At 43.2% G+C, this 16580-nt stretch overlaps 1 protein-coding gene across 3 annotated transcripts in view; it reads right to left on the minus strand.

The window, feature by feature from the left end:
- Positions 1–1280: 1280 nt before the first annotated feature.
- Positions 1281–16580, minus strand: part of WASHC5 (WASH complex subunit 5) — a 58431-nt gene continuing 43131 nt past the window's right edge. For 2 of the 3 annotated variants that reach the window (XM_045078118.1, XM_004743548.3), the window contains exons 24-29: positions 13760–13863; positions 12842–12971; positions 11505–11601; positions 8129–8282; positions 4993–5080; positions 1281–1686 (exon numbers count right to left, since the gene is read on the minus strand). In XM_045078118.1, coding sequence (XP_044934053.1) covers positions 1630–1686; positions 4993–5080; positions 8129–8282; positions 11505–11601; positions 12842–12971; positions 13760–13863 — 630 coding nt within the window. In that variant the 3' untranslated portion in view covers positions 1281–1629. Of the gene's footprint in view, positions 1687–4992; positions 5081–8128; positions 8283–11504; positions 11602–12841; positions 12972–13759; positions 15318–16580 lie in introns of those variants that run through there. The other variant, XM_045078119.1, reaches the window with a different exon arrangement.

Raw genomic sequence — 16580 nt, forward strand, 5'->3', positions numbered from 1 at the left:
TGAGGTAGCCTCGTGATCATGGGAAGGAAAACCAAAGCGGGATGGGAAATGCAGAGGGAAGCCTGTTGAAATAACTGATGTTGGGGAAGTTGCCTTAAAAATCTCTGCACTTGATTTTCCTCATGTATCCTATGAGGCAACTTTAAGGTTCTCCTCTGGGTTCTTTGGAAACCATCCAGGTTCACAGGAACTCAATCAGGGCTTTATAAGTTCCATTATATAACATGACTTAGCCAGGCTAGGATTACTTACAGAAGCAGTGAATGAACAAATAAGCATTCGTAATATCTGGCATAATGCTTAGAAATCAGAATTCATTGAGTTTTCATATACTTGAAGAGACTGTGGACATCAGAAAGGTATCATAAAATTTCAGCAAATCCCTAAATATCACTAAAGTCACTCCCCCTGAAAGAGCAGTAACACATAACTTGGAATGTTACATAACTACTTCAGATTATAATGGTAAGGGCAGAAAGAACTTAAAAAGCTTCTATAACAAAAATTTCTCTTTTTCACCTTGTCAGTTGTCTTCATTGAGGATTGGTCACTAGCCAAATCGCTCGTGGTGTCAGTCACATACATCATTTGCCTCATTTTAGCAGCATACGGTGGACCCATTTGCTCGGTTCTGTGAAAGTCCCCTCTGGTTTATCCCATACTTTTCTAGTTAAAATCTCACTGTCAGATTAGGCCCTTTTAGCAGCTGGCTTTCTTTGGGGGCCATTTTCACATAGAACCAAATATCTCACTTCATGCAGTTACTGATTACAAATGGAATACAGCAAGGTATTTTTGAGATGTGGCTGTAGGATGGCCATGGACTGACTGGCTAAGTTCTCATGTACTGTACCAGCGTCCCGGTGTGCGACAATTCCAAACTCCGTACGTGCAGGGCAACAATTCGCTTATAAAATGCTGTGCTCAGCCTCCAGTAGGCTGGACCACTGGACTGGGGCTTAGGTTGCTGAGGAAGGGAGGATGGAAGAAGCAGGTGAAGCTGGGGAGACCTACAGAAGGAATACTGAGAACCCCCCAGGGTCTCTGATCGGAAGAGGACAGTGAGCCTCAGACACCAAGAAATTTCCATGGTATGTGGTCCACTGATTGCATGGTCTCTGTGTTTGCTACTGGTCCAGCTCTCACCACACGCCTGCCGGCCTGTTGTGGGTGTATCCAAGGGTGTATCCCACATACCTCTTACCTTCTGAAAGATTTTTTTTTTTTTTAACAGGATGAATATACAACTTTGTAATCACAGGCAGAATAAGAACTTTGGGTACTGGTAATACTATTTTACTGAAAATCCAGAGTTGAACAAATAGTTCTTTAGAACATAAAACTAAATGGATTTATATGTAACAATGACATTCACCATTTATAAGAGGCAGTACAAAACCGTGTTCTGCTTCTCCATGATACAAATTGCATATAATACCATGATTTGAACAATATTTATATTAACTAGCGCCATGAGATACATCTTACTTGGAATATCTGATGTTTCCCACAATTAAGGGGGAAAAGGCAGTTCTATGAGCAGCTGAGTTTCTTCGCTTCTAAATTCCTTTTAGTAATGGGAAGATTTAAGGACAACCGTTTCACTGAAGAAGCAGATGCCAAAAAAGTTTACAGTACTGTTCTGAATTCATCAAAAATGAAATTAGGCACGTGAGCTTCAGCAACCTAAAACCATGAAACAGAAACGTTAAATTACTCATAGTGTTATAACTCAGAAGTTCACAATTTTCCACATGAAAGTCAAATGAAAACATGCTTTGGAGCAAGGGGAATCAGGGGAGCGCTGGATTCACAGAGGTGGACCGCTCCTTGAAATTGCTGGCTTCTGTTTCCACTGTTCCTCACCTCGGGGTCTAACTTCTTGGCACTGCTATCTGAGGGAATGCTGTACAACGCTCCCTGCCTCCTCCTTGGTTCTCAGAGGCACTTGGATCTGCTAGGAATGCACAGGCCTCTGGGAAATACGAAGGGGTCATCTTGGGTCACCTTACAATTCACTGATGACCCATCCGGAGAAGGACAGCATATCACAAGTGACAGGCCAGAGAGGGAAGAGGAGGAAAGGTCTGAAAAGCACGCATTCCTTAACTCTTCTTAGGGGAACCACTGAGAGGAGTGGAGGAGGGTGAATGGGTAGAATGTAGAGCCAGGTGACCTCCAACTCCTAGAAATGGGTATTTTTTAAAAGCAGTGTTTGTTTTTTCTGATTATAAAGGTATAACCTGCTACTTAGAGGAAATTTAGCAAATAGATGAATGTAAAAAATCATCTCATCTTAACCCCTTAGACAAAACTAAACCTGGCAATTGTTCTATAATGAATCCCTCTAATTTACAAATTCATGTGTGTGTATGCGCACAAACACATTCAAAATTAGGATCAAAAAAAAATTAGGATCACATAATCTTGTGTCCTTTACCTCTGCTAAATCTTAATGAACATCCTTACACACACATCTTTGTGAACTTTTGCACATATATCCAGCAGATAAATTCCAGGCAGTTGAATTGCTGGGACCAGGTGAGTATATGACAAGTTTTTTTTTTTTTTTTTTTTTTTTTAAATCCATACTGCCCTCCTATAGGATAAACAATTTACACCGCCATTGACAGTACTGAGAAGTCCTATTTCTCCAAAGCCTTCCATGCAGTGGGAGTCCAGCATTTAACTTTTTATCAACTGGAGTAAAAAACTGGGTTGGTGGAAACAGTAATTTTACTGTTATTTTGATTTGTGACTTTTGAATTAAGGTCAAACATTTTTACAAATACTATTTGTATTTCCTTTCCTGAAAACTGCCTGTTACTATCCCTTGCCCATTTCTGTTTTTGTTTTCTATTGGATTGGTTATCTCTTTCTTATTCATCTAAAAGAACATCAAGAAAACCAGCCGTTTGTTAATACTTTCCCCCATTTTTTTTTTTTTTAAATTAAGAGCCATTTAACAGAATTGTGTCATTACATTCAGCATTCATAAAAGATCAGATCTCTAAATTTTCTTTATGGTTTCCTCCTTTGTTGTTTATCTAGAAATTTCTGAGAACTCTTACATATTTGTATAAAATTTCTGAATTTATTGGTTCCATTTTCCAAATGATCTATAATTTAGTTTGATACATGAAAGATGGGAATAGACTAAGTGGCTAATTTTTAACCAAATAATGAACTGTGCCAGCAATGTTGACTAAAATATTCCCTTTTTCCCCTTATTAGAGAGGCTACTTTTCCTCAGGTACAACTGTATACACTTGGATTTGTTTATAGACTACATATTCTGATCTACCAATCCATCTATTGGGTTTCATACCAGTACCACACTATTGATTTTTGTAGTTCTACAGTATTTTTACATACTTGGTATGTTCTAATATTGTCTTTTTAAAAAATTCTACTTTTGGCCTGAGGTCTAGAAAATTTTAAAAAAATTTTCCCACCCCCCCCAAGGTAAAAAAATTATCTGAGATTTTGGTTGGAGCCACAATAAACCTAGAATCTAATAAGAACTACTCTTTGAGTTTCCTCATTCAGAGATGGACTTTGAATTTTTAGTTTTTTCTAAACTGTTATTTTTTTCTAAACTGCCCTTCTTATAGAGGTTATAACTCCTGCCTATTTGTTAATTCTGCAAGTGGAATATTTTTCACATCCCATTTTTGAATTGGTTATTAGTGTATCTACCTTGTACATTATCTAATCAGTTTTGTAAGCTTATTATTTTAATAGTTTTCTGCATGATTCTAGTGGGGATTCCAGGAAGACAATTACATCCTCAATAAATAATACAAATTTCTTTCTTTCTTTATGCATTTTAAAATGCTCACTTCTTGGGACCCCTGGGTGGCTCCTTTGGTTAAGCAGCTGCCTTCGGCTCAGGTCATGATCCCAGCGTCGTGGGATCGAGTCCCACATCCGGCTGCTTGCTCGGCAAGGAGTCTGCTTCTCCCTCTGCCTCTGCCTACCACTCTGTTTGCCCATGCGCGCGCTCTCTCTATCTCTCTCTCTCATAAATAAATAAATATTAAAAAAAAAAAAATGCTCACTTCTTATTTTACTGCCTTGAGCCTGAACGACAAAAGTAGCAGCCAGAGTCAGTATGGCCATATTACTCTTACAGCGCGGACTTTAATGGGAATGGTGTTAGCTTCACTACTAAGTATGCTGTTGCTAGTTAATTTTTAAAAAGTAGTCTTTCGCTTTTGTTATTTAAAAAAAAAGGGGGGGGTGTCTTTGATCCCTAACCCACTAACTTTTAAAAATCAGAATGGCTTTTCAGAATCTATCCAAAGTCTTATTTTTAGTATCAAGCTCTGCCCTTCGAGCGGAAACTTATCAGAGTGGAATTACTAGTGAGACAGGAAAAGGAAAGAATATCTTAGAGGGTAAAACAAAGCCATTTTTGGACACTCTGGCCAAATATTTTAGTTGCGGTGTGATCGTAACCAAATTTGCTGTGGGACCCAGGTGTTCGGGGACAGGAACCAACCAACCACAAAACTTTCCCTGCCCCGGCCTCTTCAGGACTTGCCTTTGGGACTGCCCACAAGAGCGGCTCCGGAACCGGAACCAGAACCGGAACCGGAAGCCCGACTGGAACTGGGTGCGCTGCTGACAAGACACGACACAGGCGTGGAGGAATGGGGAAGTGCTGTGCGAGGCGCGCTGGCGTCGCGTGCTGCGCAGGCGAAGGAAGCGCCCTCACAACCGGAACCAGAACCGGAACCGGAAGCCCGACTGGAACTGGGTGCGCTGCTGACAAGACACGGGCTAGGGCTAGAGGAGTGGGGAGGTGCTGTGCGAGGCGCGCTGGCGTCGCGCGCTGCGTGGTGAAGGAAGCGCCCTCACAGCCTTGGGTCAGAGCAGGAGCGCTGGGCAGCCCAACACGGGCTAGTGGGGCGCCCTCCGCTGAGTCTGGGGTCACCCTAACGCCACCTTTCCACAGCAAGGGCTTTAATGTCTTGTTGTGGTGCTTACCCTCCTCGGCAGCTTTGTGTACCGGACGTAATCCTCCAGGAACAGCAGGGCGCCCACGACGTCCGCAGGCATTTCAGGGATCTTCTGGCTGCAACGGAGAACACTCTGGATCAGTTCACGGCCTCGCACAGGGCAGGGTAAGTCCGCTCGCTCCTTCACGCGCTTTCTCAACACTTCCGCCCTTGCTAATGAGAGGAGGGTTCTCATGTGTAAAACCTGGGCAGTTACAGTGCCTGAGCGCCAGGGGCAAACAGAAGTTAGTAATTAAGAGAAGAGCCAGGCCTGTCCGACTGGGGTTTTAATAAACATCAAGGCTCTGTTGGGCCTTTCAACAGAACATACCAGAAGCACGAACGCGAGCTCCCAAACTGGCAGACGAGGACTTAAACCTTGTTACTGTAGCCTCTAAATTCCAACGACAGACTAGTCAAGTCAAAGGGGAAGCCAGTCTCTGAACCCCCTCTTGATCTCCAGAACACGACCTAGAGGATAAGGTCTGTGCCGACTGGTTCCCATGGGCCTCCAAACATGACGCCCGGGGGCTGGCCAGCCTCCTCCCCCTCACCCCCTCAGCCCTCCACGATTCATCTTCATCGGCCGAAGGTCCCTGAACAGGCCACACATTCCCACCCCACTGGTCTCTGCTGCTCCAGTTTTCTCTGTCCGTGTACTTGAAAGTAAACTTCTAGGCCCTCTTCCAGTTCCAGCCTGGGTTCTGCCCTCTTTGGAAGTCCTCCCTCCTCCCTGACTCCTCTGGGCACTTAGGCTTTCATCATACTTAGTATCTGCCCCCAAGACTCCTCTAACATTTTCAGTTGTTTGTGTGGGGGCTTCCTTGAGGGCCTGGGTCCTGTCTTTATCTGTTTCCAGCATCTGTGACTGTAGCGGCAGCTACTCTGTATTGGAAGGTGTCAAACACATACAGCATCTAGTAACTTTCTCTGTGGGATCCTCCTTGTTCATTGATAGAACCACTGTGTTGCCAAGCACTGTTCTGGGGCAGGGAATGCAGCAAAGGCTGTGACAGTCTTGTGGAGCTCACATTCTTTCTGCACATCGAAAGGAACTTTAGGTCTTAAAATTATTTCCAATTTAGGTACAGACTGGCATCTTCTGATTAACATAGGATTTCATGAAACTGGATTACCTATGTATTTCCCTGATGATTTTTTGCTCTTGAAAAGAAGGCTGAAGAGTGATTACACCTGGAAAAGTTGCCACAGCTCTGTACCTTTCAGTGTGTGGCCAGGGCTGTGTCTATACTTGCTCTGCTCACGGTGAGGGAAGGGAAAGGGCCTCCGTGCATTCCAGGTTCCTTATCTCACTTCCCTTAGCCAGATCAGAAACCCAGAGCCGCAGCAACACCTGCCTCCTGAGAACGTCTCTCAGGGTCTCCAGAAACATGCTGCGCCACAGCCACACTTTGTAACAGTCATCAGTGAGGAACAACCAGTCTGAAGGACTTCCCAATCCTTGACAGATGGGGAGCTATGAGCTGGGGTGGCAGGTGTGGAGGTTTCTTCCCAATTCCCCTTTACGGACTTGAACTTGGTCCTTGGCTCCCTCTCCATGGTCTGGAGACCAGACCCAGCATTAGGTTTCTAGGTGCCTCCCGTATTCCTTTGCAACCGACCTCATTTTGTCATCACGACAATCTCATCTCAGACTTCCCTACCCTTCCGAACTACCTTCTGTGTTTCAGTTATTAAAAAGTGTGCTGTTTGAAGCAAGTCTCACCATCTATCCTAGAAAAACATCCAGCGTGTGTTTGTTGTTCAGTCTATTAACTAAGATGGGGAAGAACTCTACTGACTGAGGCTCTTGGAGAAAAGATGTCAGGATTTAAAAAGAATGCAAGGTCACTATGAGCCAGATGTATCCAACAGATGTCAAGAACCTGGTACTACAATTTTAGCTGCCCTGCACTCCACTGGGGATGGGCAGTCCTCTCAAGAGGTTGACTGTTTTTGGAATCTCAGTACAAGCTTGGAAGCCACAGAAAATGTAGAGAAGAGGGTCGATAGCCAACTGGAATCCCCAGAAGAGGTCACAGACACGGTGAGCGGTCACAGCGTGGTAAATAGGAATAGGAACGGGTAGAAGCAGCTTATCTAAAGGAAAAGGAGACCTAAGGCAGCAGCCTGATGTCCACAATGTGGGGTGAAGCAAGGGAAGGAGACTGCATTTATTCTAATTTCAGAGTGTAGAGGAAGGCACAGCGAGTGACAATTCAGAGACAGGATGAAATTCTCCACACATCACAATCAGTGAGTTTCTGGGGCCAGGCCCACAGCCACATGCATCCAGCGTTGCCTTGAGAAGCGATGGTGCCTCACTAGTGGCCGGATCCCAGCCAGGGATGGAGGACTCCTGCCAGGGATGTCTGGGCACTGATTCACGCCCTGGGTGGAAGGTTAACTAAATGGCCTCTGAAATCATGTCTGATGAGGACTTCTTTGTAAGGTCCCATTAGTTTTTAAGTTAAACTGACCAAAGTGACCAAGCGGTAGTCTTCCTGACTCTGGATGTGCAACATGCCCGAGGAATTTATTTAGGTGCCTGCCTGCCTTTAGGGTAACTGAGGAGGCTCAGGACCCAGCGTCTCATGCAAATAACTTTTTTTTTTTCTATCTCAGAAAAGCCACATTTTGGCGGGGTAGGCTGAGAGAAAAAAGGTTTATGAACCTTGTATCCGACAGGAACTTACGTGTGATTTCTGTTCCCTCCTACACTGCCTGTGCCCAGGCTCTGACATGGATGTGCTCCCTGACTCCCACTGAAGGGTATGAGACCATCCCACGCCAGTGCCCCAGCTGGACAGCTTGGGCTCCCTGAGCTCTGAGCACAGTGCCCAGGACAGCAAAGGAACAGGCCCGCACTGTCTTCCCCATGGGGGTCGCTAATCCTGGTCATGACTTGCTCATTCTTGCCAAATCACTGTGGAGTGCAATGAGGGGGCTTCCCCAGCAGGGTGACAAAGGATGGGTGCACCTTTGGTTCCTGCCAACAAGGTGTGCCCTGACTTGCTTTGCACAGCAGGGTAAGCAGTGAATTCCCATCTGCACTAGGGAGGTAATGAGAGGAATCTGGAATGCAAGGTCCCCGGCCCCCTCTGTAACATTAATTCCTTCGGTACCTTGTGCACTGCTCCACTGTGGAGCGGATAAACTGGCCGATCAGCGCCAGGAACTGTTCAGTGTACCGGGAGTGAAACTGCTTTAGCAGGGTGAGCAGTCCCAGGACAAGGGGCGGCCAGTCCACGGGGTCGGCAGGCTTCCGGCAGACCATTCCTGCAAGGAGCGACAAAGGAGGAATTAGACCATTAAACAGAGTGCTTGCCTTGGTGATGTTCATTCAGTGGCTATGTCTGTGATCATCAAAGTGTTTGGGGACCGCACCACTGCCAGCAGATCTGGAGGGAATGACAACTCTGGACTCATTTGAATTGGGCCTGGGGTCGGTAGGGGCTTCTGGTGGTCTGATGCAACATAGTAACAATGGTGATGGTGACTGATTTTTATAATCACCATCACTGTCTCTTTTGGGTAATACGTGCCATTGTAGGAAAGTTGAAAGTTATAAATGAAGGTAAATGAGAAGGTGAATGTTACCTATAAGCATCTTCTGTTAGTGGCAGCATAGTTGTGTTAGATGTACTGAACCACTCTCTTAAATGAAAGCAGTTTAAATCTTGGATAACATAACTAAGAAGTATCTTTAAACACTATGTTGAACGTTATACAATAAAAGATCTGCAGGAGCCTAGACACTAGAAAGAAGGAAATGTGGGAGTGAGTGAGCACCAAAACTGGTTTTTGCACTAAGAATTTCTTCCCCAATCTGGAGACCTTGGCCTTCTGCCCAGATGGCTACAAGGGTCCAGGAGCTAGAGCTTAGACTCTTAGAGGGGAAACACAATACTGAAAAAGAACAAAGTTAGAAAACTTACATCACCTGATTTCAAGACTTATTATAAAGTTATAGTAATCAAGGCAGTCTTAGCATAGGATAAAGAGATCAATGGAACAGAAGAGAAAATCCAGAAATAATCCCACCCTTATATGAACAATTGAATTTCCAGAGATACACCAACGATTTAATGGAGAATGAGGAATCTTTTCAATAAATGGTGCTGAAACTGGATATCCTTACAGTGTACATAGAAAGTAATTTTAAATGGACCATAGACCTCAGTGTAAGAACTAAGACCACAAAGCTTCTAGGAAACAAAACAAAACAAAACATAGAAGACTATCTTCGTGACCTTAGGGTTAGTCAAAGATTTCTTAGGATACAGAAAGGACAATTATAAAGGAAAACTGGATAAATCAGATACTATTAGTATTGAATATTTCTGCTCATTAAAGTCACCAGCAAGAAAATGAACAGGTAAACCAGAGTCTGTGAGAAAAACTTAGTACCTAATAAAGAATTTGTATCCCTGACATATAAATAACTCTTACAACTCAGTGATTTAAAAAAAAAAAAAGCTATTAACCTAATTTAAAAACAGGAAAAAGACTTGAACAGACACTTAAAGATAGAAAGAATGCCCAAAAAGCACATGAAAAATTGCTCAGTACCATGAATCATTAGGGGAAGGTAAATGAAAACTATGAGATACCACATACCACCATTAGAACGGTTAAAATTGAAGACTAACATTGCCAAATGCTTCTGGGATGTAAAATGTATAATACTTCGGAGAAGGCGTTAGGCCAGACAGGCTTTCAGATCCTGCATCTGGATTCTTGTGACGACTGGGCCATCCCTTACTTAAACCAGAGATGCCCAAACAAGTTATCCTGATTTCCCTAACCTGGGTCTTGGCAACTCTGAATTTACTCAATGCCCAGTGTACCAGACAATGATGGTAATCAGAACATGGAGAAATAACCCTTTCCAGGTGGACAGCAGCAGCGATGCTTACAAAAGCTTCCTTCCTCTCTGAATGTGGCCCACGGAGGTTGTGCCTTGAAGACAGCCCAAGGCAGGCAGGCATTTCTTAGATCAGTCTTGAGAGCGACACACAGCGAGGTTACATATGTGTTTTCTGGGTCTCCAAACACCCTGACGTTTCTTCCTATTCCTACTTTTCATTATTTTGCCTCTCAGATTAACACAATCTAATTCATGAAAAGAACTGTTGTCAGATATAGGAACATCTCTAAAACATGAAGGGGTTTATTTGTTTTGTTTAAAGATTTGGAATTCAATGGAATAGTGAAATGCTTCCTATGAGCAGCTAAGAATGAGACCAGTGAACAAATAGTCTTTGATGAAGACAAGATTATCTTCATGCACTGACAGTCCATCATTATAAAGGGTCACGTATTCTTGTTTAGTTCTAACACAGAGACAACAGCGGGACAACACGACTCTTGAGATAAACTCCTAAGTCCACCCTGGGGTGGTTCTTTAGGTTGATTTTGACCAATATACAGAAAAGGACTTAGCATCAGGGCAGCGCTTCTTCTGGTGCCATGTAATATATTAGGTATTTTTAAAAATCCAGTTGGCCTGAGAGGTTGAGTAACTTGGCCAAAGTCACACAGGTGAGTGCTGGTGGAGCTGGAATCCGGACCCACGTTCGTCCCTCAGTCCCACCAGCAGTATTACCGGGGGCCACTGTGCTCTGCATTCTGTGGCGGGGGCATGTCCTTATGGGAGCTGTGTCTGGAATCAAGGAGTATTTCTGAATGAGAAAATAAAAACCTTATAGCCATTCCACATCTTTATCCTTAAAAAGTTTATGGAATAGGAAGGGGAAATAGCTCAAGGAAGAAATTCATTTTGAAATTGCTGGTTAAGAAGTAGCACATTTACAGGAAAGCGCTATGATACTTTTAAAGTAAATTAAACTTGATAGTGGATTTGACAAAGCTCAACTGTGATACAAAGTTCGGAGGCAGAAGACGGATCTGGGAAACTCTTAGAAAAGTGTTTATAAAAATAGTCAAAATAAAGTGATCAATGGCAAAAAAATATTTGAGGCTCTGTGACTGCACAGGACAAACAAACTGAAAGACTTCTGTAGTTTGTACCAAAGAGTTTCACACGTCATCACAGGTATAGACCTCGTTAAAGTACTGGGGGTATGCCTGTGTCAATCTTGCCTTCACTGTACTGTTACTTTTCATACCACAGCTCCTGCTATGCGGGAGGCACACGGCACCCCTGAGAATGGGACGGTAACCAAAGGAAGTTTCTCTCACACCACCATCAGCTGCCTAAACATTAATGAGAGAAGCAAAGATCCCACACCTTTTACAAGTTGGTTAATTAATCTTTGGAAGTTAAGGGTGGACTACATTTGGTTAATGGTAAATCCACTGTCTACACCTCACGAAGGGACATTTCACAGGCTCAAAGTCGTGCATTTTATCAGCATGCCTCTGACTAAGGAAAGATCTCATCGGTGACACGGCATTCTCCATACAAAGAGCTGGTTTGTGAGGTATTAATCCATTATTGTGTTACGGTGACTTCTTGTAAGGAATGCCATACAGTACCTAGGTTTTTGTTGTACTGAAGTTTTGGCAACTGTGCGATCAAAAATAGGAAGTTGACAACTGGAAAGTAGGGTAAGCGCTTTGTTGTGATGTATATCTGGAAAGAGAAAGGTAAGAAAAATTGATGGCTTCTTCTCAAGGCACAATACTGCAGAACCCATGTTCAAACAGAAAGCTTCCATTTTGCTCTTCAAGCTACCGAAAACAGGGATGGTTCCCCTGATCTGCTGCCTGCAGAGTCTGATGTAACACCACTGATCCCTGCAAACATGAGCCCTTCTGGGAAAGAAACAATTTTGTCTGGAGATGAGCAGTTACTTTCCCCTCAGATCCTCTTCATGTCATTCCCAAAGGGAGAGGGAAAAGGGTGATGAGTGAGGACATGTCACGGAGCAGTCTCCTCGCTTGCTCGGTGCACACAGTATGGTCTGGGCATACCCAGCCACCTCCCTCACTCCCTCCCTCAGCTCCCTGGGAGGCTTGGCTCTGGTCGGACAGCCTGCCTCCAGTGCTCGCCCATGTGGAGCCCTGGGGAAGTCATCAGGCTCTGATCCTCGAGTTCCTCACACGACGATGGCCCATTTCATGGGGCTGCTGAGATGACGGGACACCACCCACAGTCGGGACTAACAGGGCTTCGCACAAGGTGAGCACTCATAAATTGTTAGCTGCTGATTAGGTTCACAAGCTTTTGTCCAAAACCCAGGGGATCATACAGATTTCCTATTTTACAGGTTTTAGAAAGGTCATATAGGGTCCAGGGTAACACTCTATCATTAAAGTCATCAGTATTTTTGCATCAAAACATGAATATTCGTATAAGTACAAACAGCCTTATGTCAGTTTGGGACAAGTTTTGCCACCATGTAAGATCTGGCACAAACTTGGTGAAAACCTTTCAGTTCACAGAGGTTTTTGGAAGTCAGACTTGCAGAAGGCAGTCTGTGGCCCCCGATTATGGTTGTGATTATTGTCAGCCATGAGGGAAGCATCTTTGGGCCCCAAGAATCAATGCCATCACTTAGCAGCAGTTCAAGTAAGAAACCCCAGACAAACCCCAAACTAATCTCCTATAGATAAGAGTATCTAGCTTTTTAAGGAACCATGGCAAACATGGTATCACCTGATTCCCATGGCCTGCATCAGGGAGGAAAAGCATGTTTATCCTATCACTCGTGGGAAACGAACTCAGGAAGGGAGGGGGCTTAAGAGATTGGAGGTTCTGGGATTAGAACCCAGGCTCTCCCAGTATTTTAGCAAGTGATCTGCTCTCTGGGCCAGATCTCCTTGGGGGCCATCCATCTCCCGCCACTCCATTCCATACTTGAGTCATTGACCTTATTCAATGGGTTGTGGATGCCAGCTGCCTCCAGGTAGGCTGTGATCTCGTATAAGAGCGTGTTGTCTTCTTTGGGGTAAGGGAGTGAAGGGTCCTGATAATGGGCTTCAATATCTGCCAGGAGAGCCCTATGTGAAGAAAAACAAAACAACACAGAACAGGAATAAACATTAGAGATGAACACAATTCATCCAACAGTTAACACAGGCTATGATGTGATCTTTCCAGGCCTTGGTTTCATTTGTAAAATGAGGGCTTGATCCTCCTAATTCTTAATTTCCATACTCGTGATTGGTTGTTCAGTGGAAAAGGTGATCTAGAATTACTTTATCTTTTGTAGTTAACCCAAATCGAATGCTTTTGCTGTTCCAATTTTTATGAATTGATGGAACTGTTTTCAATACCTGCTTTGTCAAAAGCACTGACTTATTGACTGGCAAGAAGAGATTACTTATTTTAAATAGAGATTGGGAATGAGAGCCCATTGCTGGGGAGGTGGAGGATATGACTGTACTTCGGGACGTGTGCCCATAGCCAATCCTGGTAATTAGCACGCTTCAGACAGCCCTCCAGATGATCAGTGACTCAGTCCTACAGAAATCCAGGTGTGGATTTTGGTAATAATTGCTTTCTTAATCTGTACAAGTCTTTTAGCACAATGTCTGATGTGTATTAAGTGATAACTAGGTGTTGACTAAATAAATGAATTCATCAATAATAGAGCAAGACCAAGGGACAAGATTGAGGAAAGAGGCTTATAAAGACAGATTTGATTATCCCTGGGAGAGCAGGCTCTGAATTCAGACAGCCTTCTTACCCGAAGAGAGTAAAAGGGTAAGTACTGAAGAAATTGGGGTGCTAATCGATAATGAACAATCCAGGCCCCTGGATGGCTGTTTTGAATGCAGGCACTTACTTATTGAGATTCTCCAGAGCAGCTGCCAGATGTTTGGAGTCAAACCGACAAGAATAATTGAGTTCATTGGCAATCTGTTGTCTCAGAATCTGCATCTGCCCCACCTGGGAATGAGCAAGAGGAAGAAGTGGTAGAACACACAGAGCTTCCAGGTGACAGTGAGGAGGCAAACGCGAAGATGACAATTTTTTACTGGAAGGATCACAGTGTTCTACAGGAAAATCTAAGAATTTCCTGGACTGGCTCCATGGCTAAGACCAGCGTCATTCATGACGGAGCACAAGGATCATCTGGATAGACTCCTTTATGCCAACCTCAAGTATCTCTGAAGTCTAATATTTTACAAAGTGACATTAATGGTCAGTTATTCACAGGTTAAAGGTATCTGTTCTGAAGCTCAATTTATGATCTTTTGAAATAAGTTTTCCAAGCTTAGTAGCTGCTAATGAGAAGCCCTACTTCCTTCATTTGTCCTAAGCTGAACTTTCTTGAGTCCCAAAAGATGCCGTATCACTCTGTTACTCTAAAATTTGGTGCATATACGCCTATCCACATCACCCAGAATTGCAGATCATATAACCTGGGTTATAAAATAAACTATAAAATCTTCCAAAAGGCCCTTCTAACAATGATAACCCCTCATCCAAGGGTTCTTAAACTTGTTCTGGTACCTTGGACCTCTTTGGGAATCTGGTGAAGCCTATCGACACGGCCTCAGAATAATTATTTTCAATGTGCAAAATAGGGGTGCTTGGCTGGCTCAGTATAGCATGTGATTCTTGATCTTGGGGTTATAAATTTCAGCCCCACATTGGGTGTAGAGATTACTTAAAAATAAAATCTTTAAAATAAAATAAATGTACAGAATAAAAACATGTAGGATAATAATGGAAGTCAGCTGTATGTCAGCATGGCAGATTAAGCACTTCATTTCCAAGTAGTGATGAGCATAAATGATATCTGGAGATGTCTATAACCCCTGTTCAGTGATAGGAAACTATCTTTGGGTCAGGTCTGGGGCAGAGTTCAGATTGTTCCAACAAGTTCAATTTGTTGGCATCATAAAGTCAAAAGTAAATTTTTTGTGCTTGTAAATTTCTTTTCTATCTAGGAAAGCTGTCCCCAAAAGATTAGCAAGAGGGAGAGGAGGAAGCAGAGGGAGGACTGTTTCATGATGCTAGCAAGTGAGGGAGAAACAACACAGTGGCTGAGAGCAGAGAAAAGAAAAAAACAGAACGGCCTTCTCTAAGAGCAAAGAAAAGATCTTATTTAGATAAATGGAGCCTGTAACAGTTAAAAGTGTTAAATGACCTCAGATGTGTTACTTTTGACCACTGTTGTTACTAGATTATTATTCTATTTACATGAAGGAAATAAAATCCAGAAAGTGCTCTAAGAAATCTTTTATTAATAGAAAAATACTATTATTCAAAAATTGGAATAGGGCAAGGCCAAGAAGATAGTGGGTTACTTCAGGCCAGTCGATAATGTTCTTCCAACCTTTTGTCTGGCCCATGTGCTTCTTGCTTAATTCTAGATACTCTATGTCCAGGAGTCCCTTGAAAGGAAGCAGAGATATGGGCAGTTTAAGCTAACTTGTTCTTCTTTAAAGCATATTCAGTCTCCATGACTAACGTTTTCTCTTTCGTGCTCACTTACTCCAGGCCATTAATAAGATTCTGGAGGCTGAGCAGCCTGGGAGGTGATGTACTCATTCTACCTATTTGCCTTTCTAGAGAGATCTTTGGACTGTTGGTCTTTCTCCATTTCTCTGGAATCACACTGCCCAGCGCAGCAGCCACAGTCGCATGTGGCTCTTTAAATGTAAACTGATTAAAGTGAATAAAAGTTAAAATTCACTTTCTCACTCCCACAAGTCACATCTCAATAACTACATGCGGCTAGTGGCTACCATCAGGCAGTGCAGAGTATTTCCATCACTGTTCCACATTAGCCAAAGACAAACAGACAAATCTGTCCTTGAGGGCTTTATGTAAAGATCACTGACTTAGACAAATACTTGGTTATTACTGAATTACCAGCAATTACAACTCAGAAATCTGTGAGAGCCACTGGGAAACCTCTTCGAAGCATCCCTGTTAATCTCCCTCAGTCTCCCATAGACCTGAGACTCAGGCCGGCCCAACCTCATGTCATTCTCCACTCTTCCTATAGAGGGCTTCCCAGCAATTAGAAATTTAGCCTGAGAAGCTCTCAGTATCTGGAAATCATGTGGCTAAGGGAGTGTCAGACATATATAACAAGAGGATATCCAGCAGAGTCAAAGGCTCTGTGTGTTACCCACTCTAAGTTCCCAAATTAAAAAAGAAAAAAAAAAAAGAAATTCATTGCAATTATGGGAAATAGACTGTGAATTTGGCTAAGACAGCATCAGTACCATCTCAATGAACAACCAATAAAATTGGGAACAAGAGACTGGAACTGCCCCAAATTCCCACAGCAGCCTAAATTTTTCCTGTGGTAGGTAAGGCTTTTAACTGTGAATTGGTTTTCCATCAGGAAACCTACTCTTTCCTACTAGACTAAGTAGACTTTCTGCGGAGGCAGTGAGTGTTTCCTTTAAGTCTGTGTCTCACAGCAAAGGATGATGCTTTACACTTAATGACTGTTCAACAAAGCAGTGCTGAATATCTTGGATCATCATGTGATGAGAGGAAGACACACAGAAGACACAGAGGATCCCCAGAGCGGACACTATGGCGTGAAGACAGGAAAGCAGATGAACAAATTCTAAAGTAACTTAGATTTCCATCCAACAAGTTAATCTCACTTCACTTTCTTACTCATTTCTAAAGACAAC

The sequence above is a fragment of the Mustela putorius genome, unplaced genomic scaffold, assembly GCF_011764305.1.
Source record: "Mustela putorius furo isolate JIRA1106 unplaced genomic scaffold, ASM1176430v1.1 tig00000228_pilon_pilon_pilon, whole genome shotgun sequence".
NCBI lineage: Eukaryota > Metazoa > Chordata > Mammalia > Carnivora > Mustelidae > Mustela > Mustela putorius.